A 22,466-nucleotide genomic window follows, 5' to 3' on the forward strand; every position below is an offset into this window, starting at 1 on the left:
TCTTCGTTCTGTTCCATACGAAAACACAGATTTGTAAGCAATCTTCGTGCCATCAATGGCTCGACGGTGATTTGAGGAATGAAAAATGGAATTCCTGTCACTGCTGCGTATTGTTATATTTTCTTGTCAAATCTTTGGAGATTTGGCTCATCTGTTCTGTGATAAAAACTAAAAAGTACAAACCGTGAACACAAAATCGTTCTGTGAATAAAGATAAAAGGCAATGCATAATCTTCCAACCATCCCTAATGGAAAACAAGTGTATCAAACATACAATTTTAACATTTCTTCAAGTTCCAAGCTGGTATTTCTACATATTACATTGTTTGTGACAACCTAGAAAATAGACGCTGATCGGTATTTTGATCCAGTCATATAATGCATCACAAATCAATCAGCACCTTCAGCGCTAAAATCGGGCTCCGGAGGCTTTTGTAGTTTGATTAATTCTCGAGCGCTCTTCAAATTCCTATTTCGGTGGACACCACGAAGTGCATTTGCAGCAAACCTAGAAGCTAAAAATGTGGCACCAATGCTATATGAACCTCCAGCGTTGCTGCGAGCACCTCCCAAGGCTTCTGCTTCTGCTTCCTCTTCCTTACGACGAAGCTCCAAGATTTTCCTCTTGGAATAGCGACGCCATGCTGCTTGGATAAAGCAAGCAGCCCAAGTCCGCCATTGTTGTGAGTAGAAACGGAAGGTGTGCTGAACCTGTCTGCTGTGAAGGCGCCTAAACTGACTGGCAACAAATTTTAACTCTTCAGCTACAAGAGCAAAGGCCTCAACCTCAGTTAAAGCCTTAACTGTCCGAGTAGATGATGGGAGGTTGGCACCAGATTTGGGATCCAGTGCCCAAGTTAGAAGCTCCTCACCACAGAAATCACCTTCTTTCAGTAAACTTCGGTTAAAAAACCCACTCCTGCCACCATCTGTTGTAACACTCTCAAGGCGACCACGTATGATGAAAAGCATCTCGTCAACAGGATCTCCTTCCCGAACTATGTAAGTACTCTCTGTGAATAAACTTGGTTTCAGTCTCTCACAAATGGCATCAAGCAACCTCTCGTCCATATTATCAAACAAAGGAACCTGCAATGACCGGCAAAGTGCAATTTATCTAATGATTCACAGTGGGACCAACCAACATATATGAAACCAATTACCACTAGAAGGAAACACAAAGAACAAAAGAATTACTAATCATACCCTCCTCACTAATGCCAAACAGAGGTGCCGCTTAATATCTCTCCTGAGATCCTTTGGTAGGCTCTGAACCAAACTCTGCTCGTCCACCCCGCGTGTTTCCAACCACTTATATTGATCATATCGCCTGACACGTTCCCTAAGGTCTTGTGGGAGCAAGCGGTGATGCATCCACTGTTCTGAATCGCGTCTTTTGACCCTCATCTCCTCAAGTCGAATAGTAAGAGACTGAAGATAGGTCTGTAACAATACCATAACACAGAGAATATTAGCGATATCAGATGATGTTCTGCTTTTCACGCTACATTACAAGCATCAACTGTTACTTCCAAGTTTACCTGCATGTTTCCTATCAAAAGTGCGAAGAGGATAAGTCCAAATATAGCCAGTGATATGGAAAATATAACCTCTCCAGGATAGGTGCTGGTTGCAAGACCCTGACCAAGCGTACTGTATAAAGAAGTCAGACAAAATGCTGTTAAAAGCGAAAACTTTAAAGCCTGCAAGAGGCGCAACGGTTTTGTAACATTATGTGAAACCACTACATAAAATAGATTGAACTTTATGACTAGGATCAGGAACATTGGTTATTTCTGACGACATCATTACCTTAAATTCTGTAGTCCCCACCATAAACAGTAACAGTACTTGACAATGAACTTCTTGGATGAAACAACCCCAGATGATAAAGCCGAATTAAAGATTCCAAAATCAAAGTAGGTATTATTGTCATCTGCTGAGCATTTTGATAGGATGTTTCCAGTAACATTGGACCAAGTTGCATTATCTAAATTGTTTTGGTTCCCGCAGTACAAGAGAGTTTTATCACATGGTTTTCCAATATCAGTACAAGCCATCTGCCAGCATGTATCATTGCGTTCTAAAGCTAACAAATACCAGAATGCCCCAACTATCTGCAAAGATATCATCCAACGGATAATAATTGCTCCCAAAGAAAAGTATAATTTCCATGTTAATGTTTGACGATCAAAAGAAAAATAAGTACTTGATGAGTCTGATGACAATAATAACATTCAATGGAAAATAATTTGTATCAAATGTTCATATGCAAAGAAAGAAAAAGAAAGATGAATAACATACAGCAAGCAAACAAGGAACAAAACAGCAAGGGTAGAAACAAAATAGTTACTCACATGACTAGCGAGCATATATAATAGCAAATAGTATGCAGCACCTGCCCAAGCAGTTTCAGCAAAGACGCCAGCTGTTCTTTTCAGTTCTGAAGTCAAAGGATAGACTCGAAAAAGTCTGGGAATATACTGAAATAAAACTATGAAAAGCAAAGCCTGTTTTGTAGCAAGCACATCTGAACCTTTGGACCTCTGAAGAAACCTCCAAACTACAATCTGCACAAATTATGGCCTTTTAGTGTTGCATAGAAAAAAAAATATAGGCTTAACAGTTAACAGTTTCCTTTCAGCGTATTTTTCAAATCTTCTACTACAAAATGAAATATGCCAATAATTAACAATACATAGAAACGAAAAGACAAAACAAAATAAGAGCCAAAACTATAGGAAAGCGGTATAGCCATGTGGAATAATTCAGGGAAACACACTCTTACCTGTGGTAGGGGTAGCACTGAAAGAAAATCAATGATGAAATAACTTCGTAAGTATCGCTTGGCTATTCGTGCTGGATCAATCACCAGTTCACCTCTTCCAAAAACCCGAGATGATGGAGCAATGTAAGCTGTTCTAAACTGGAGGGCCATGTGAATAAGATAGAAAGCATCAACAATCATCCGCAGTGTGGTTGCTGTGATAGCCAACCTTCGATCTATACCAAGACAATTTGATGAACTATTGATGACTGGAAGATAGAAAAACAGAGGGTCCACAGACACTGCCAGAATACATGAGATGACAAAAAATCTATTCCACAACAAGAGAAATTTGTCCTGAGGATCATATATCTTCTTGTCTGACCCTTTAAGATCTTCAGGGAACACTGCACGAGAAATCCCAAATCCAAGTGATCGGCCGATTGACTTAAGACCTTCAGACCCCTTTTTCATTCCTCTCTTAAAAGATGTATCCCTTGCAGGAGCAGTCCGGGTTAGTCCCTCAATATTAAACCCACATCTTCTCCCTCCAGAATCAGAAGGCGATGACAATCTAGAGTCCAAGTCATCCAGCCTAGAAAATCAATAAACACTGCCAATAAGCACAACATTCGATGCCGTTCTACCAAATGACCCAAATCTTGTTTCAACACTATTAGAAACATATACGTTCAGCTTTCATCATAGAAAAGGAAGCATGAGGCACTGACCGGGAACTAATATATTATCCCACTAATTCATACATAATGCAACATGAATACAACAAAAACAACAAAGCCTTATCCCACTAAGTGGGGTCGGCTGTATGAATCCTAGAACGCCACTGCCCTCGGTTTTGTGCCAACTAATATTTAGAAGAAGAAAAGAACCTACTTGAAAAGAAAAATGAAATTCCAAACATATTTATCATTAAGGCAAATTGCTAAACTATTTATTGGACTTAGAGACTACATACTTCCTAAAATTTAAGCAGACGTGACATCTCAACTAGTCATACAAACATGTAACAGATCGTTGTGAATCACTAGAACCAGATCTTTACGTTTGGCAACGATTCTCCGGAAAAAATTTGCAAAATTTGACAAAGAAATATTATATTTGGTACCTCACAAACTTGTCTCTCTGGCCTCCCACGTACTGTGACTTGTTGTAACCACAATCCAACATCTTTACTCAATTAAACACATCAACGTCACCTGCATACCAAAATGAACATCCAAATTCGCAATGAACATCAAAATCATCATACTCAGTTCTAAGTGGCTTATAAACACCAACCGGAAAGGAAGTATGAATCTAAAACAATCCCCAGGTTCCAATAACATTTTTCCACCAAATGCTCAACCAAAATTCCATAAGCTAATAGTGTAAGATAACGACCCGATTTATAGTAAACCGAATGTTTACGATTTGATGTAACCAAAAATGGTAAGTTTGGTCTTCTTATAGCAAACAAATCGGCATCCATTGCTATATATCCTCAAATTATACAACTCAGATCCCTAGATAGTCAACAGTGCATAACTAAGCAGTCTAAAGCAGTATGAGTAAACATCTACTTAAACTTTTATCCATTTTTATCAGCTTAATCACCAAGAACAATCACTTGATCCTCGAAAAACTACTGTTTCCTGACGTTGACCAAATTAATTAAGAATCCCCCTCAAAAACCAATAAATTAAGAAACCCCTAAAAATTAACCCAACAAAAAAACAAGCAACGAACCTTATTGAGCACCGTGAAGAAGAACTGACATTTCCCTTAAGACGTGCAATCAAAATTACAGTAATTTCAAATTTTGACAATTTTTTCTCGATAAAGGGAAGAACCCATATGATATGAATTCGTATTTTTGCAGAAATGATCGAAGCGTATGAGATTGGGAGAGAGAGAGGGAGAGAGAAGCAACTCACAGTAAAAGCAGGAGGTCTTAGATTTTCATTCGGCTGGTTGCCGCCAGCCACGGACAGAGAGATTCAGGTATATGGAACAACAACTGGGCGTCGAGATGTCACCACCGAGAGAGAGACTAATTCAGATATCTCTTCTTACCGAAATTGAAGAAGGTGAAAAAACCGAAGAAAGTCAATGCCGTTGCTGAAATGTTTTTACAGCACTATAAATGGATTTAGTCCCAAAAATTGAAGATTCTTTGGGATTGAGTAGAGAAATTTTTTTTAACTGTTCTTGAATTTTGGACTTCGTTTCGTTTTGCTTTCTGAAATTTAATTTTTAGATATTGCGGTAAAAAGTTGAAAATAAAAGAAGCGTTCATAAAATTGCTCTTACTATTCACTTTAAACTGTAATTGTCTTCTTGCAAGTTCATTGTTTGAAAGAAAAGAGGATAAAAACAATAACAATTACTATTCGCAAATATATTTTTTATTTTTATAATGTTTTCTACCTTTTATCCCTACATGTCATTATTGCCACATATTTTTGTTTAATTTACTATTGTGTTGAATTTTGTAAAAAAATTTTAAGTGCGAACTTCATAAGTTTTTATGACTTGGATAAGACATCGGCCTAACCTACCCACTATATGTACTTAATTAACAATAATATCTGTTTATTTCCAAATTAACCTGTCCAAATGATCTTTTCAAGTAGGTTCATTGTTCCGGCCAAGAATACGACCAATCCCACATGGACTACATGAGCCCCCACAAAAATAATTTTATAATTTTCGCCTTGTGAATTTCACAATGATTAAAGTATGAAAGCATGGATGTGACTACATTCGACTACATTCGATCAGACAAAGATGCGAAGTAAAATAAAATCGATCATTGGGAATAAATCGATTAACATGGATTGTTATCACCTTACTTATTATCATTGAATAAGTTCAAATTTTAAAATTTATCTACCACACGAATTTTAAAATTTAAACTCATCCAACAGCTATAAATAAGACGACGAGCATCTATTCCTTGTTAAAAAGTGAGATGTGAAAGTAGTCTCGTCCTAGCAGCATCCACGAAATATCTCCAAATTTGAAGCTTTACAATATAATAACATAATTACCATAAAAATTATTTTATAACCAGCTCAAAGGATCGGCATCGGAGATTTTCAACGTGGGAAGAGGATATTTCTCTTCAAAGAAAAATAAACAAAAAACAATGATCAAAACAAAAATGGCCTTCGTCTCCATTTTATTATCTAAACAGTTGAAGGCGACGCTGGTCAAAAACTCCCGGAACCCGGGGTCCGGCCAAGCGTCCGCTTCTGCGTGTCTACAGGGATGAAGACGTTTACTGCAGGCGGCGCCTGCAAGTTTGAAAGTATGGGAATGGGACGGACAGCCTCAGGCAATGAGACGTTAAAAGCACGATAACTTCAGATTCAGCTTTGATTTTGTTGCCCTGTATCATCAGCTATCCACAACCTAATAATGGGACAGCAAACACGAGTACCAAAAACATGTTAGTTCAAGGAATTTTCTACTATGTTACGGGTATCCCATACATCGGAGCATAGTAGAATGTGAGTTCGAATATGTACAAGAGACCAAGCATGTACTTAATATCTAGAAGCAAGCAAACCCGGACAGCATTAGGTGTAAGACTAAATTGAATTTAACACGAGACGAAACCATCCACATGTAAATTTCAGATTTTTTCTGTACCACAGCTAAGTCTATACAGGCGACGATCAAACTTAAAGATGGTCTATATTGAATCTTATAAGTTTTTTCATGAGTAAATAACTAAATATTGAAGCAATTAACAAGCAAAGAGGCAATTCCACAAATGATTCATACCTTTCTGACTATATTTCTTCACTCCCACAGAAAAGAACCAAGTATCAAATCATAGAAACCAAACAGAACAAATGGCAGTAGACAGCTCAGCCTTGACGATCAAGTGCACTAGCGATTATGTTTCTGCTTTCCCTACACAGTACTTCTGTATCATTTCCTTCTATAGGTTTATGAATAACAACTTTAACAGCTCCAGTATTCAAGGTAGTCTCCCTTCCCGGAGGCATGATCTTTCCGGTTCCTATAAGGGTAATTGGAACTACTGGTACCTTGGTTTTCGCTGCAAGACTGAAGGCCCCTCTCTGCATGTCAACAACAAGAGGAAGAGAAGGGGGGAAAAGCCTCTTAGGAAATAAATTATACAAATGGTGCAACAAAAACTATGGATGAGATCAAACTAACTAAATCAATTGTCCATTATATGCCTCCGTAACCAACAACTGCAAGTTCCAGTCTGGTTACTTACAATTTTACATAACCATCCAAAAGAACAAAGAATCCTAAAAGATCTCACCTTGAAAGCACCTAATTTTCCATCTTTGCTGCGTGTTCCCTCAGGGAAGAAAAAGACAGAGGCCCCCTTCTTGATAAGATCTACGCAACTCTTAAAGCATTCCTATATACAGAAGCAAACATACTTTAAAACCATTGTTTAGATAATGATCAACATATATAGATGGAACAAAGGAAACGGCATACCAATTGGCTTTTTCTGTCCATGCGCTTTAAAGGAATTACACCCATCAGAAACATGGCCCACCCAATAATGGGATAGAGAAATATGCTGGTCTTGCTGATAAACTTAAAGGGTCTCCCAATTGTGAAAAGAACATAGATGTCTAAAAAGCTTTGGTGGTTGGAAACATACACAGCAGGAGCATCAGGCGGAGGCAAATTCTCCAGTCCCTCATACTTGATCCTAACAAATGGTGTAATCGTAGCAGTGGCCCAAATTTTGGCAATAAAAATATGAGCTTTTCTTTTGTATCGATCCAATAACAGCACAAGAGGATGGACTATCAGCATCAGCACAAAGAGATAAATGGCATTGAAAGCAGTAATGGCACAAAAGCCAATACCCCTAACTCTTGAGACCATACTTACTTCTGCACTTGAAAATAAGAATGGATGTCAGTCAGATTTATAAGGCTGCTAAAGAAAGGAGGAAACAACAGAAAATCACTGGTTAGAGAAACCTGGTAATGGATAGCCAGCATCACAGGTTCCAGCTTCAGCAGATCGTACAACTGTATACCTGGACAACCTATTTTGGTCATGCAATCTAATATTACAATGCAGTCTTCCAAACTCCTCTTTTGCATCAAAGTCACACCACGATATGCTACCATGTTTCCTTTGAATGCATAAAACACTATGATGAGCCACTGAGGAAGGAAAACAAAGAGGCATGAGATTTTATAGTCCATTCACGCATAAAGGTACATTGCTTATAAGCCAGCATCACTCATGACATATTATACTGAGATAGCCTATACTTACAATGGCTTAAATTTCTCGAAATGGGCCATCTGCGAGGAGAGCACCCAATAGAAAGTCCCTTATAAGCGAACAGCTGCATTACAAATAAAAATGTCATAGCAGTTACAACATAAATAAATGGGACGGGTCAGATGGGTTTGTGCTGCTTCACACTTTTGTGCTTAATGAAGTCGATAACTTGCAATACTACCTACGGGATTAATAAACAAAACAAAAAGGAAGTCTTTTCAAGTACGGTAGACACTAGACATTCTACATTGGATGAATGCCCTAAAGGAATGCTTACCAATGGCTAATTCTACAGTTGTGATGAGGGAAAGTCTAGCATGCTGCACTGGCGTGTTAAATGCAGATAATTCAAATGCACATTTTATACACGGCTAACCTTGAAGCACATTCACCCTATTTGCGTACAACCACCTAAATGTCGAATCCAACGATTAGTAGCGACAAGGCATGCTTAATTGCAAAAATCAGATTGTCATTATACTATCTCAAAATTTTCAGCTAGTTCCTTAACTGCACTCGTGAGCACCATTTTCATACAAAATTCTGATTAAAAGGCGCCTATCGAATCATCAAACTACTAATTCCGAACATAATTATAGATTAAAATTTTTATCTCACGAAATTGTGGAATCATCAAGTTAATAATTTCCCAACATAATTAAAGATTACAAATTTATATTTTCCCGTAAAAAAACGACGGGAATCAAAGAAAATAGCTAGAGAAAAAGGGGATAAATTCTGAAATGAAAGAATTACCGGCAACAAAGATAACTTTGACGGAAACCTCGATTGCCTGTGACCTGATACGTTGAAGAAACCATAGATGTTAGCTCAAGTTTTTAACTTTATTCAAAAAAACAAAAAAAACCCAGATAGATAAAGATGGCAATTACAAATAATTGCAGGGGAAGGTTGAAAAGCAACTTCCATGGAGATTCAAAGAACTGATTTTTGGAGAGTTTGAGCCTTCTTTTCTTCAGTGAATTTTTGGGGATTAGGGTTTGTATCCTGGGGAGCACATGAGTCACGCAGACAGAGAAATTCAAGGCATGTCGCTTATCCTGTTACTTGATTCGTTGGATGCATCGGAGTGCGGATGCTTTGCGTCTGAGAGAGGGTGCGACCGCCAATGACACCACACGCGTTCTTTTTTTATCTTTTTAGCTCATTTGGTAATAACTATGTTCCATGAGAATTTTTGGTGGGGCTGCTGAGGGCTGACTACGAAAACATCGACTATGATTGGGCTAGGTGCGGATGACCGGACCACGTGGTTGTTTGATTTTAAATATAAAAACATCTAACCCAATCCTAACTCTCGCATTTTTTTACCCCATGCCTAAGACAGGCCATGCAGTTGAGTCATCCAAACCGAAGAACGGTACCAATTTTTCTCAGTATGCCCCGTCTATGTTGCTTAGAGCATGCTTCGAGCAAATTACAAATTCAAATTTATGATCATTGAATCCAGCCATAGATCTCGGTACATGCTATGGGACAATTCATTCTAAACATTTCGTGGTAGATCAAGTTCAAAATCGATATTACACGACAAGACCAATAAAACAAATAGCTACTAGTATTTTCTTGTGCACGTCAATACACAGTTACAAGAAGAACATGACGTTGAAGGCTTGGAACCTACAACACCTTATTTGTTCTTAGCTAGTCACATATATAGCGTTACAAAAATAAAAAAAACAGAGAACCCCAATCTAAATCTTTTTGTTGGGAGTTGATAGTTAGGGAAGTGAGAAGTAGTAATCTATTTGCGGGGGTGAGTGCTGTCCTGATGGGCGGTTCCGGTGATAACTTTGGCAACGTCTAATGCAGTTGCCTCCGGCTTCTTCTTGCTGTACAAGGTGAAGTAACCGATGGTGACAACTACGGCAAAGCCTCCGATCGCCATTTTCATCGGGCAGAAGGGCGCGTTCTTCGTCTGATGGAGTATCTCCGGTGAATGCTGCGCCGGGGAATGACCCTTCATTTGGTGTGCCATGGCTTCGATTTTCCTCTAGCTTTCGTCTCCCTCGTTCGAACAAAGACTCTGTTGTCCCGGGATTTCTTCGTCTCTCTTCGTTTACCTTCAACTATATCTGTCTGAAAGCAATGCTTGTAGGCAGAAGAAAGTGGGAACCTGAAAGAAATAGAATGCATACATGTGTAACAGGATAGGGTGTTTAACCGTTTTTCAAGCAGCGGTAATAGGAATGTTCTATTTGTGTGGTTTTAATTACCCCTTAATCACTTTTTAAGGGTCAACTAATTGACCCTTCCATCAGATTAAAATGAAACATTTCCCTCACCCTTCAACCTTCTTCCCTGAAAGTAGGATAGCCAAGAAAGGGGGTGTTTGCACTTGCACCCCTCTCCCGCGCGCTGTCGGATTTCCGGTAAGGGGACCCATGAGTCATCAAGAGTCAAGACTCTAGGGATCAAAGCACAACAAAACACTAAACTAAGATCCCAAAAGACAGAACAATTGATAATTAACCTGCATAGTAGCATAGATGATAGAGGAACACAGCAGCCATATGAGAATACCAGAAAATTGACCCCAAAGGAAGCTGGGAGGCAAATAAAAAACCCCGACAAGTATAGAGAAAAAAAAAATTAAAGGCCGCTGTATGCAGCAAACTGAGAGAACCAAGACACCGAGCAAGCACACATAAGTAGCAAAAAACTGTAAATACAAAGAAACAATCAACCAGAAACAATGCTGCACTGCCGAAAAACTGCAAGATTTGACAAAGGAGGGTTTTAATATCCTCTATCTTTACATAGAGTACACATCTACCGGAAAAGAGGACTTATTCGAGCCCATACAAAGAGATCAAAATCGGTATCAACTAATGTATATAAGAGCTTTGAAGCTTAAATAGAAGCTTTTTGTTCAAACCACACGTTAAGATGGTGAATTATTACATTTTGTCAGATTTCCTTGGGTAAAAGTAGAAGGGTGAGCGCCCGTATTTTCGTTCGTTTGGGATGAAGAAGCAAAGTAAGATGGTACAAACTAATCATCTGCAAGAAGTTTTGCTTCTTTTGATATTCTATTTACAAACTACTCATCTCATCAAACTACCATTCCAGCTTCTTTAATAGTGGAGGGAATCCCGACATCCAACCTCATGGTTGGTCTGTATTCCTCTGAAACAGCAGCTCCTGCCTGAATGCACATTTCGACAACCGCAGGGGCTTGCCCATAGAAGTTCCTGAGCTCCCGCTCCAATGGTGGTCCATTCACATCTGGAACATGCCACACATATCTTGGTGGTATCAAGTTATTGAGCATGGCCGCCTGCCAGCCATGCTGCCCATTTCGTTGTTGGTGTTTGAAGGCCCCACAGTTCTGAGCCTTGTGCCCACTAGGACCGACATGCACCTCAGGGCAATACCCGCAAACCCTCACCAGATACATCTTCATCAGCCTCTTGGCTCCTCTCCTCATTTTCTCCCATGCTCGTAGTGTTTCCTCAGCAAGCAAGGTTGTTTCTTCTTCATCAGAGGGGGCTACTACCTCCAAATCCGATATTTCAGTCAAAACTGGTCTCTTGGGTCCACTGTCAGGATCTGGTAGCTCACTTTCATCCGCATCAACAAATTCACTCTTCGAAGTTCGGATGATTGGCATTCTTCTCCTCGTAGTGGGATATTCCGGGACATCAACCCCAGCCTGGATGCAGAGCTCAACTATTGCTGGAACTCTAGGAGTTGAGAATCTCTCATCATGAGGAATATGTCTTCCAAGCCGATCATAGTGGTGGAAAGCTTCAACCGGCAAGAATATGTCATCAACGGTCACATTTGGTATCCACTCATGAACACCCTTACGAATGTTAGCATTTGCACCTTTACATGATTTGAATGGATGCCCAACAGGCCCCACATGAATTTCATTACAGAACCTTCACAATTTCAAATTTTCAATGAGCAAAATTTCCAATTCCATTTATGTAAATTCCTTTCCTTTAAACACAATTCAAAAAAGCTCCCAAAGCTAAGAAAATCTTCATAAAATCCAATTCGAAAAAGCTCCTGAAGCTGAAAAATCTTCATGAAACCCAATTCAAAGAAGCTCTTTCAGCTACAAAACTCCATCAAACCCAAGTTGAAAAAACTCCTACAGCTGAAAACTCCATTGAATCCAACTCAAGAAAAACCATAGGAAGTCCATCAACCCAACTTGAAAAAGCTCCTAAAGCTACAAAACTCGATCAAACCCAATTTAAAAAAGCTCCTAAAGCTACATTAAATCCAATTAAAAAAAGCACAAAGCTCACACTCCATTAAACTCATTTCAGAAAAGCTCCAAAAGCTAACCTGCAAGCTTGCACAGGAACCACCTTCAAAAGCCTCTTCAAATTGTTGATCAATGTAATTCTGGCATCGAACACATCACACGGAACTGGCACCCATCTTGACGAGCAAGCCATTTTTGGGAGGTGGAACTGGGGTCCTAGCCTTTCCCTTGTTGCTCTTAAGCCTCTCCCTCGCCGCCCGCCTCAGCTCCACAATCGGCACCGGAAAGGGCTTCTTCTCCTTCTTCGAATAGTACCGTGGAAAGTCGGAGTTCTGTGGATGACGGTGGTCACTCCTCACCACCAATGCATATGATTTCGAAGTTCTCGACTTCACTGAAACTGAAATCTTCAGCACATTGCAACCCTGCTGCTAGAATTAAATAAATTTGAAATCAAAACGCTAAATTTACAGAAACCCCAGCTGAAAATGCTAGATTTACAGACACCCCAGTTGATCAATTCTGAACAGGAATGGGATTAGTACCTGAAATCGGAAAGAATCGAGGGAAGTGAGAGAAGGGTACAGGTGGGAATTCAGGAATTCTGATTTTGCATTGAAGGAAGCCCGAAAAGTGCCGACTTTTGGAGGAAGAAAGTTTGTTCCTTTTCCGTGGAATGAAGCTACGGCGCCATGGGAGAAGCTATGAGAGCTGCTGCAATCCATTTCTGAGAGCAAAGTGCTCTGGCTTTCGCAGCAAAGATAATCAGTCCGTTTGCTTCGGTTATGCGATGCCGTCTCATCCATTCCAATGTTAAACGGCATCGTTCCGGTCCGGTTCTTCTAGTCAATGTGGTGCCAGAAATTTGCTAGTCAACCGATCCAACGATGGAGAATAATTAGTAGACCTATTTTAACTTTTACTTTTGCTTTTATTTTCACCTTTTTTTCACTTCAGTGTATAAAAAATTCATGAATCTGTCAGTAAATATAACAAAACTGTTATAAATAGACAAAAGTGATAGAGAGATAATATTTGCTAGAGATAGTGGAACGGTGTAAGGGATCATATTGTTTATTTTTATAATTGTATCACACAAATGATGCAGGTAAAGAGAAGGGAGGGATATTAGTATTATTACTTTTACTCTTAATCTTGTGTGTTGTAATGAGATTACAAACATACCTCTCTATATATAGGATTTTCATCCGACACAACCTTACATGCATGGAGAAAAATCTTACCTCCCTGAGACTTTTCACCAAAAACTTTTAAAGGTTGTCATCAAAGTCTAATTTGGTTTGCTTCCTCGTATAATTACGTATGTGGCATTTACATTAAATTTCACAACAAAAACATGATATATAGATATAAAATTGCTATTTGAGAACATAATTCAGAACCTCTAAGCCAATTTAAACTACAAATTACAAAACAAAGTACGGTTTGCTAATCCAAATTAACATCTCTCTCCCTCTCACTCACTCTTTGCATGCTCAAAACAAAGCCATCCCCACTGCCACCCGAACCGCAATAAACGCAGCACTCAAACTGGAACCACAAGCAGCAGCATTACTCGACGGAGCTGCAGCCGGAGCAGGCGACGGAGAATCCAAACCATACTTATGTTTTTCAGACATAACCACCACCGTGAGCTTTAAGCCTTTGTCACAGTGCTCCTTAACACCACTGATGAAGCAGAATGGTCCTGACTTGTCCAACGTGATCTCCTCCACGTCTGCTTTGATTGGCTTTGAAGTGTCGCAGGTCTCATAGGCTTCCTTTGTCACTTGCACTACGGAGTCCCTCCCTTGCTCCTTTTTCCATTCTGCAGGCACCAAAACAAAAATGTCACACTTATTATTGTTTTATAACTATTTCATTTTCAGTTTTTAATATCATTAAGCAAAAATAAAAGAAAATAAGCAGATTTTAGCATGCAATCAGAGTACATTATTGAGTAAGAACGTTTAAAAGCGTAAAAGTAAGTGACTGACTTAAAGTAGCGCTACATTGATATTTTCATTTTAAGTAGATATGAAAATAAGGGTGATGGAGATTGAAATGTGAGAACTTACTGTGAACATTCTGAATCGTCTATGCCCAGCCCACTGAGTCAAGGCTTTGGCAGAATCAACGTTCCAAGAAATGTCCTCATCTCCGACCAGAATGTGTTTGGCTTCAGACAAAGCAAATTTCTGGAGGAGGCCATTGTTGCTTCTGTTCTATGATTTTTCAAGTTGTAGGGTTTTTTTGTTACGTTGGTTCTTGTATATATACAAGTGTTGAAGTTTGGTGTCGGGGACTTTTGGTTGGTTTGAAATCTGGGGCTGTAAATGTGAAATCAATTTATTTAGAGAAAAATTCTAAAACGGCTTTTAACCTTCCCAATGAGTGTGATTACATTTCAATCTTGATCATAAAACTGCAATTATGTATTTATGATGAGTTGTATAACTTTTCAATTTTGGATAAAAGTAAGGGAAGAATCAAGAAACGCTTTTTCAATTTTGGATAAAAATCAAGTGAAGAATCAAGAAACGGCTTTTCAAGCAGACGTAGGTTAGGTCAGTGTTTATCAGTCCTTTTGTAGCCAAATACGATTATCATTTTCTATGAACTCGAATAATTAAGAATATGAAAGGACTTGTCCGGTAAGAAAAGTGATACCCTTGGATTGCTTGTTTTACAAGGTAAATGAATCGATGATTTTGTATGCCAATTATGAACAAAAGGCACTAGTACTCCGGTTTCTAATAGCCTGGGTCATTCAGTCATTGTATGCATAGTATTTAATTATAATTGGTAAAATTCAATTAACAAGCAAAAATAATGCACAATAAACATTTGAGGAGTACTCTTATATTGCTCGAGCAGTTCATTGGTGGTGTTATGTAATGTAACTTAAATCAGCCTAAAGTTCAGGAATAGTTAGAAACTTAAATGTCTCTCGTCCAAACATAACACCATGAAAATCTTTCGTCCAAACATAACACATGATACCGCCAAAAAGTCGTCTAGCAAAAATTAAAATCTAACAGTTAAATCGAGCACAAAAGAATTTGGCTTTTTAACCAAAATGGTCATTTAGATTTGCATAACACATCACTTTGGTTCTTGAGATTTGAAATCAATAGAAGTGGTCCCTAAAATTGTTCACCATCAATCATTTTGATAATTCCGTTCAAAATTATGTTAAATAAAAATCAAAATGACAAATGTACTGTTAATTTAATAAACAATGAATCAAAAAAATTTGACAAAAATTAAAGATATTTTGGTCTTTTTATTATTATTTAATAAAGATTTTTCACAGAATGACCAAAATAATTGATAGTGAACGACCAATTCTATTGATTTTAAATCTCAGAGACCAAAGCAAAGGGTTATGCAAATCTTAAAGACCATTTTGGCTAAAAAAGACAATTTTAATTTTTTTTTTTTATGAATAATTTTGCGGCATTCTTCGGGAGGGAAGAGAGCAATTTGAACGTCGTCTAATAAACCTGATATTAATTAAATTACAGCCGAAAGGACTTGTTCACCTCCAAAGTTTTCAACACCACCACAGGGTCATCAAACGGAAACAATACAAATTAAAGGTATAGCAGCAAACAGCAGGACACGGTTCATAACATAAACCATCATCATGCTTTGAATCACGAGATTTGGCAACATAACGTCTCTCATTTCAGGAGTGTCTTCACGATAGATTTCACATTCAGCTTCTTGAGGTCAGTGTACGACTGCCCGCACCCGACAAACATGACCGGAGCTCCAGATATGTAAACCATGGACAGCGCAGCGCCGACCTACACCATACCCACAAAATTCAGTTAGAACTAACGGAATCAGTGAAAGAAAAAGAAGCCCTCAAAAGTATATAATAATCATAAGCAATTGCAGATTAAAAACGTTTGTCTACCTTATCGTCAATAGTGTCGAACTTAGTGAGCAATATCCCATCTATCAATCTAGGGTTTTGCGAAGTTGAGAGGTCCGCTAATTTCTGCAGGAACAGGGAAGGTGGAATCAGAAACCAGCCAGTAAGCAAATAATGATACAGAAGCTGTTAAATTTCAGGTAGATGGGCCCTTGGCCCACTCCAACAACATCGATACTGTCCCCACTTGGCCATCTACTCAATCCGTCAGGTATGAGGTTTTAAACCAAAAGGCCTCGGTGTTAGTTAGAGTGGGATAATTCTATTTAAAAGGCTTGTTCTCAAACCTTCTGGCCGATGTGGGACAGAAGAATTCTAACAGAAACAAACATAATTGGATATTACTAGAAAAAGCCGAGAATAGGAATATGGAGCTCAAACCTGATTAAACTTCGAAAGCTGATCAACAGCATCGTTCCCAACCAGTGCCTCTCCAACGAACAAGACAAGATCTGGGTTGTTAAGATTGACAAGCTTTGACAGTGCCCTCATCAATGGTTCATTATCCTGAAAGGCATAATAGATATATAATTATAAAATTAACAAAAATAAACAAAAAAAAGTAAACACATCAGATAATCTTAGCATGTACATCAAAACAGTAAACAGATGCTCAACCATTCTGCTATAGAACAAGAAATACAGTACCTGCATACGACCAGCAGTATCAACAAGAACCACATCAGAACCATTGTGTGTGGCCTCCTGGATTGCTTCCTTAGCCACGACAGCAGGATCTTTCTCGTATCCCTTCTCAAAAATAGGGATCTGAGATGGAAGGTTTGGTTACATGTTAATTATGAAGGTCAAGACAGAAAATTAATTGTTTTTATCCAAAGAACCATTATTAGTCTTTCCCAAATGAATGTGAATCCTGTAATATGATACCTGGAGTCTACGTGCATGAGTACGCAGCTGCTCCACAGCTCCAGATCGAAATGTATCGCAGGCAGCCATCATAACACTGACGTTATGCTGTTGAAGCCAATAAGCAACCTGCACGGTGCAATTGGTTAATAAAACCATCGGTCCATCAGTAAAGAGGCATGCTTTAACGTAAACAGAAAAGAATTCAGCTCAACCTTAGCCAAATTGGTAGATTTCCCCACTCCATTGACACCAACAAAAACGACGACATACGGCTTCCTTTGTTCCTTGGCAGCATGCACATCCCTCAGTATATCAATAGAGCGCCTGGGAGTTAAAATACGAACAAGGGCATCTTCCATCGCAGTCTGCAGTAAGTTTCACATGCCCAATATTAATCTTATAACATGATAAAAAATGAATAATGACAGGCCAAACTGGAAGACTGGATATTGGAGGAATGAAGAGAACTAATCAACAAACCTGCACAGTAGAAGATATTCTTGTGAACGAAGCCAGCTTTTTCCCCTCAAGACTAGCTGCCACTGATTCACAAAGCTTCTCAGCAATCTCCTCGGCCTACAAATGCAACAGCACAAATTCATATTAGACGGCTCAATAAGAGTGAAAATACTGTAGTACAAGGTGACAAATATTGAAAAGGATTGTACCATCAATCTAAAAACTTGAAAGTTACTGATAAAATAAACTTCAGATTAATAATGGGAAATAGAATAGTTCAAGAGCATACCACGTTCTTAGTCATGAGCCTATCCTTGAGAGCTTTCAAAGCAGGTTCCAGGTCAGACCTCTCCAAGTTTGCCTTGCCAGCAATACTGAATACAAACAAGCAAAAGATGCATAAAAATTATGTAACAACCTAATAGTCTGATGAAACTGGCTTGAGAATACAAGAAAACATAAGCCATTTCAGATTTATCGAGACAAAGAGAAACGGAGTGATGAGCCATCTCAATAGCAGTTAGTTTCACCGACTCAAAAAGTCAATTCAACATAACAAATATCACATATTTCCAAAAGATTTACCTCTGGAACATAGATGAAAACCACCCCTTCTTTTGCTTATCAGGCTTGTTTTCCTTCCCAACATCCTCTTCCTCTTCCTCCTCACTTTCACTACTGAAATCCTCTTCTTTGTCCATCATACTTTCACCATGATCTGCTGCCACGACCTCAATATTGTTGTCTCCATTCTCACCCACAGGATCCGTAAAATCCAGTTTCGACTCAGGAGGTTTATCATCCCAAACTCTATTCTTCTTTGTTATCTTCTTTTTTGGCTCAGCCTTGGAGCCCTTGCTATCAACAGTAGCTGTTTTTTCTGTCTTCTTCCCAGCCTTCGACCTAAGTTTCTGAAGCTTATTTACATCAAAAGCCCCAAGATTGGAACTAGTATTTTCTTTTCCGTTAGCAGTACCATTAGATTCTTTGAAATCCACGTGATTACCATTGGAGATCCCATTCTCCAATTTACGGCCTTTCATATTATCACCATCCCCGCCATCACTTGCCAAACCACCTTCATTTTTTTTCTTGTCTCCTCCAAGTCCAGTCTTCTGCACCTGCCCTTGCTTCTTATTGTTCACAAGCTTACCCACCTGCTTTGACTTCTTCAATTCCTCCGCCCTAGCCTCAGCCTCCTTCTTCAGTTGTCGAAAAGTTTCATCAAAGTCAGCATAGACTGTCCTTTTCGGATCATAAATCTCTGAGAACTCATGTTTCACCATCGAAAGCAGTTCATCCACATACAACAGATGGAGGATCTTCTGATAAACAGCGACAAAAACGAGCCCGAGCTCATTGTGGAAGGTCCATTTGAGCGTGTAAGCAGCCCCAGGGGCATTGTAATCGAAAGAAGCTAAACCAGACCGTTCCTCCAAAAGACAGGATCGGATCAAGGTGTCGATTGGAGATCCCTTAAGAGCATTTCCAAGCTCTTTGCATGTCCAGAGGATTAATCCTCCTCTAGTAAATATCAGTAATTGTTCTAACATCTTCGATTATCTTCAATGCCTCTCTGCAATCAAACCCATAAAAATTATTACCAATTTTAAAATCTCATATAATTTTACCAACAACCCATCAATCCAAACAAAACTTGCGTTCAAATTAACCAACAAAAACAACTCTTAATTTTTTTTTTTCAATTCAATTTCAACATTTCCAACCATATAGATTAAAAAATAATCAAAGCATCAATATTTATCAATGAAAGAACAAATACAGTTAAAGATCCAGCTAAATTCCAAATTTAAATTCCCACAAAAGTCATTTGCTTTACCATAGTATCTGAATCCAGAAAACCCCACAATTTAAAATAAATATTGAAAAAAAAAAACCTCAAATCGATGGATCGGGAAAGGGAAATTCGATCATCAGTATTCAGTTCAGAATCGAATAAACCCTCAAATCGAATCCGAAATAATCGAATCGATAAATCGGAAAATTTAGGGAAATTCGGTAAATAAATATAAAAAAATATAGACATACCTGTGTTTTCTTCCAACTGTGAGAAAATCCTACGAGGAACAAAAATGAAATATAAAATACAAAACACGAGAAAGAAAAAGGAAAAATTGATTGCAGGAGAGGACAGAATAAACATTGGGGAGTTCGCGACGGTCGCGATTTATATAGGAGCGTCCAAGAGAGCGAGGGTAATTTCGGAAGTTCGGTGTTTTGAGTTTTCGAATTTGGACCTGTTTTGAAATGGTATATCACGTGTCATTATACAAATGGTAGAATATGTGTGTTAAAAATTTAATAACTTAAAAAATAAAATTTCTCACCACTTATATAAAAATACGTAGTGTACCATCCATATTTCCGTCATAATCTCCTAAATTGCGGGTTGGACGGTAAAACGAGTGAAAAATTAACGGAAAATAACAGTTTGTACGTTATGTTGGCGCTCTTTGGATGCACTTCAAGTGAAAATGTGGATAGAGTGATTTTCCGAATTTAATGCAATACTATGAGCTTGTACTGATGTTTAAGCAGATTCGTTACCAAAAAAGTAGATTTTTAACCTTTCAAGATATTTGTTTTGACAACTTTCTAGCAAAAGTACGTGAAAATTCGGCCGTTGGGAACTCTAACTCTTTTGATCTCATTTTTTTTTTTTTTTTTTTTATAATGATGCTAATTGTACTGCATTTACTAGCGTTATTTTGTTGATAACTTTACTAATATGTAGACCAAAATTATTTTATAATGATGCTATTTGTATTGTATTTACTACTGCTTATATTAAAAGATACAAACAGTAAGTCCAAATAGCAATAGTCTATGTGAAATTTCAATTTTTCTTTCAAAAGTTTGAAAAATAAATAATCAAGATAATATAAAAAAGTTAAATTAATTGGAAGGTTGGACTACACTCCGCAGAATTTTAATGTTTATATTGCATGCTATAGCTATATTGTGGTTGTAAATGGGTCGATTGAGAGGATTTGAGATCCTTTTTGGTTTTCTATGCTCAGAGTACTTAAATTTAGAAATTCAAGCCATTCAAGAAAGATAAAGATTCAGACTGCTTAAAATTTTCGTTTTTCATAATATGAGTCAATGAAATTAACTAATAAAAACTGCAATATTTAAATTAAATAGTCTAAAATTTCAATTCCCTCTGGACAAAGACGCCACCATTGCGCTCTTCTAATAAGTGCAAAGTCGCGATGGATTTTAGCACAGAATTCATGGAATGTGCGATCCTCCAACACGTAACATAGGGTGAGAAATGCATCGACACTTGTCATTGGGTGCTCTATTTGCCTTGAAACATGAGTAAAGCACCCCAATACCATGGAAAAGGCATTATATGTAATCAAAAGATTTGGGGTATGTCCGATCATTTAATATTAATTAATAAGTACATGGGCACATTATAGTATATTGTATTTTCAATGCTTCGATTAACGAAATGTCAACATCTTATTAAGTGGTTAAACAAAACACGTGAGCATCATTGGATACAAAATTTTCCTACATGATCCAAGATTTGAGGAAGTTAGTGTTAAGCCCATCAAATATGAATGGATGATAACAAAACCACTAAGATTTGCAGCCCATCTACCTTTGGACTTTGAATGGTAGACCCGAATATGTGCACACTTACATATTGACCCATTTATAGAGGTTTTCCGTTTCTGGATCCACTAGAAAGCATACCGAAACTGATCAAATACCATTTATTTATATTTAAAAAAAAAATGATGAAAAGTTCAAAAAAAACTTTAGTTTTAATGAAAAATGATAAATAAAGGCATAGTGAATAATACTAGAGAAAGGTAAAAATGTGGTTTTTCGTTAAAAGTGAATAGTACCATGAGTGTTTCGTTAAAACTCGCTATTTTAAATTGTCTTTTGTTTTTCATTTTCACACCAAATTTGCACCAAATATATATGTTAGATCCACCTAACACAAATCACTTTTGATTGGAGTTTCATATTTTGGTTTTCATGGGGGATCCAGATAGATTTAGGTTGTCCTATCAGAAAAAAAGCAGTTAAGATATGTAGGCCAGTTTGGTTTGGTGTCTTTCATATTGTTAATTAGGTAATTAAGCTTCTAAAGTCAAGATTTCCCTACACTTCCGCTCCACTGTGAGATAGTATAGCATCGTCGTACTGACTGTTTCGCCAGATATATTCATTGTTTGAAGTTTAATGTTTTGGAAGGAACTTCGCTACTGAAAAAATTAGTAACAGTCCTTGCTGATGACCAATCATAGCTGGCTGTTGCTGATTTTTTAGCAGCTAGGTCCCGTTCTAATGTTTTTACCTTTTTTTTGGCTCACAATATAACAATATGTAACTATAAGTGTTATATGGTTAATACATGGTCACAAAACAAAAAATATGAAGATAACATTATCTACTGTGCTTCATGAACAGTGAAGTCACATCCCTCTAAACCCTGAATACGCACGCATACATGTATGCATAAACTCCTGTCTTTCTTTTTTTTAGTTTTATTATTAAGGAAACGGTTTGAAATGATTTCAATAAATGAGGTGAGAGGGAAATTTTGAACTCGGGACGGATTATGAAAACCAACATCCTACCCCCCTATCTGCCCAACTGCTCACATTGAAAATCATGCCGGCTTCTTGGACCTCTTCAGTCTTCCCTCTCTCCGGATGCTCATCTTCTTGTCGAATAAGGACAACATAAAAAAGAATCTGTATGCAGCCGAGATATAGGACATAGGACGATTATTTAGGGTCAAAGCCGGTGCCGTAGCCGTCGGGACCTGAAGCTTTTGCATGGGTCTAATGGCAATGTGATCACGTGTAAATTATGTTAATTAATGGTTAATTACATGG

General features: G+C 38.0%; 5 protein-coding genes across 8 annotated transcripts; all 5 read right to left on the reverse strand.

Annotated features, from left to right (window-relative positions):
- Window positions 1-185: 185 nt before the first annotated feature.
- On the reverse strand, window positions 186-4,956 carry LOC137731631 (putative cyclic nucleotide-gated ion channel 5). 2 transcript variants are annotated; one of them, XM_068470796.2, is made up of 8 exons: window positions 4,702-4,956; window positions 3,894-3,984; window positions 2,789-3,362; window positions 2,358-2,570; window positions 1,813-2,117; window positions 1,542-1,653; window positions 1,207-1,443; window positions 186-1,089 (listed from the first exon to the last, which is right to left on the reverse strand). In XM_068470796.2, exons 2-8 carry the CDS (start codon window positions 3,953-3,955, stop codon window positions 391-393), a joined length of 2,202 nt encoding a protein of 733 aa, XP_068326897.2. In that variant the 5' UTR covers window positions 3,956-3,984; window positions 4,702-4,956; the 3' UTR covers window positions 186-390. The 2 variants fall into 2 exon arrangements, with proteins under 2 accessions (XP_068326897.2, XP_068326906.2); XM_068470805.2 differs by having other exon boundaries at window positions 4,514-4,804.
- Window positions 4,957-5,813: 857 nt separating this feature from the next.
- On the reverse strand, window positions 5,814-9,255 carry LOC137708702 (1-acyl-sn-glycerol-3-phosphate acyltransferase LPAT1, chloroplastic). Of its 3 annotated transcripts, none has more exons than XM_068447837.2 (8): window positions 8,959-9,255; window positions 8,822-8,865; window positions 8,057-8,129; window positions 7,753-7,941; window positions 7,256-7,662; window positions 7,071-7,172; window positions 6,557-6,858; window positions 5,814-6,181 (listed from the first exon to the last, which is right to left on the reverse strand). In XM_068447837.2, the coding sequence occupies exons 1-7, from the start codon at window positions 8,993-8,995 to the stop codon at window positions 6,643-6,645; spliced, it is 1,068 nt and encodes a 355-aa protein (XP_068303938.2). In that variant the 5' UTR covers window positions 8,996-9,255; the 3' UTR covers window positions 5,814-6,181; window positions 6,557-6,642. The 3 variants fall into 3 exon arrangements, with proteins under 3 accessions (XP_068303938.2, XP_088543015.1, XP_088543016.1); XM_088686889.1 differs by having other exon boundaries at window positions 7,753-7,910; window positions 8,959-9,212; XM_088686890.1 differs by lacking the exons at window positions 8,822-8,865; window positions 8,959-9,255 and adding an exon at window positions 8,343-8,450 and having other exon boundaries at window positions 7,753-7,910.
- Window positions 9,256-9,626: 371 nt separating this feature from the next.
- Window positions 9,627-13,085, reverse strand: LOC137748395 (APO protein 2, chloroplastic). The gene is given in 4 exon segments (XM_068488542.2): window positions 9,627-11,973; window positions 12,389-12,481; window positions 12,483-12,739; window positions 12,854-13,085. Coding segments are annotated over 4 exon segments (1,362 nt in total). The 5' UTR covers window positions 13,034-13,085; the 3' UTR covers window positions 9,627-11,141.
- Window positions 13,086-13,804: 719 nt separating this feature from the next.
- Window positions 13,805-14,918, reverse strand: LOC137737969 (early nodulin-like protein 14). The gene is made up of 3 exons (XM_088685041.1): window positions 14,910-14,918; window positions 14,383-14,533; window positions 13,805-14,136 (listed from the first exon to the last, which is right to left on the reverse strand). The coding sequence occupies exons 1-3, from the start codon at window positions 14,916-14,918 to the stop codon at window positions 13,805-13,807; spliced, it is 492 nt and encodes a 163-aa protein (XP_088541167.1).
- An 875-nt stretch (window positions 14,919-15,793) lies between these two features.
- On the reverse strand, window positions 15,794-19,756 carry LOC137732656 (uncharacterized). The gene is made up of 10 exons (XM_068471957.2): window positions 19,630-19,756; window positions 18,166-19,156; window positions 17,870-17,954; window positions 17,602-17,697; window positions 17,334-17,486; window positions 17,140-17,247; window positions 16,900-17,019; window positions 16,633-16,758; window positions 16,234-16,317; window positions 15,794-16,120 (listed from the first exon to the last, which is right to left on the reverse strand). Exons 2-10 carry the CDS (start codon window positions 19,131-19,133, stop codon window positions 15,995-15,997), a joined length of 1,866 nt encoding a protein of 621 aa, XP_068328058.2. The 5' UTR covers window positions 19,134-19,156; window positions 19,630-19,756; the 3' UTR covers window positions 15,794-15,994.
- Between the last annotated feature and the right edge of the window lie 2,710 nt (window positions 19,757-22,466).

The sequence above is a fragment of the Pyrus communis genome, chromosome 15, assembly GCF_041283825.1.
Source record: "Pyrus communis isolate YQ-2024b chromosome 15, ASM4128382v1, whole genome shotgun sequence".
Classification (NCBI taxonomy): domain Eukaryota; kingdom Viridiplantae; phylum Streptophyta; class Magnoliopsida; order Rosales; family Rosaceae; genus Pyrus; species Pyrus communis.

Bases quoted from the DNA above. Each gene is read 5' to 3' on its own strand.
- LOC137731631 (XM_068470796.2), bottom strand. From the start codon at position 3,955: ATGTTGGATTGTGGTTACAACAAGTCACAGTACGTGGGAGGCCAGAGA. The intron at 2,571-2,788 runs GTAAGAGTGTGT...TAATTTGTGCAG, and splicing joins CAGTGCTACCCCTACCACAG to ATTGTAGTTTGGAGGTTTCT. The intron at 1,090-1,206 runs GTATGATTAGTA...CGGTCATTGCAG, and splicing joins GTTTGGCATTAGTGAGGAGG to GTTCCTTTGTTTGATAATAT.
- LOC137708702 (XM_068447837.2), bottom strand. From the start codon at position 8,995: ATGGAAGTTGCTTTTCAACCTTCCCCTGCAATTATTT. The intron at 8,866-8,958 runs GTAATTGCCATC...TCAACGTATCAG, and splicing joins ACCTTCCCCTGCAATTATTT to GTCACAGGCAATCGAGGTTT. The intron at 7,173-7,255 runs GTATGCCGTTTC...TTCTGTATATAG, and splicing joins TGGACAGAAAAAGCCAATTG to GAATGCTTTAAGAGTTGCGT.
- LOC137737969 (XM_088685041.1), bottom strand. The intron at 14,137-14,382 runs GTTCTCACATTT...TGGTGCCTGCAG, and splicing joins ATTCAGAATGTTCACAGTAA to AATGGAAAAAGGAGCAAGGG.
- LOC137732656 (XM_068471957.2), bottom strand. From the start codon at position 19,133: ATGTTAGAACAATTACTGATATTTACTAGAGGAGGATTAATCCTCTGG. The intron at 17,955-18,165 runs GTAAATCTTTTG...GTTTGTATTCAG, and splicing joins TTTTCATCTATGTTCCAGAG to TATTGCTGGCAAGGCAAACT. The intron at 17,698-17,869 runs GTATGCTCTTGA...TTGCATTTGTAG, and splicing joins GGCTCATGACTAAGAACGTG to GCCGAGGAGATTGCTGAGAA.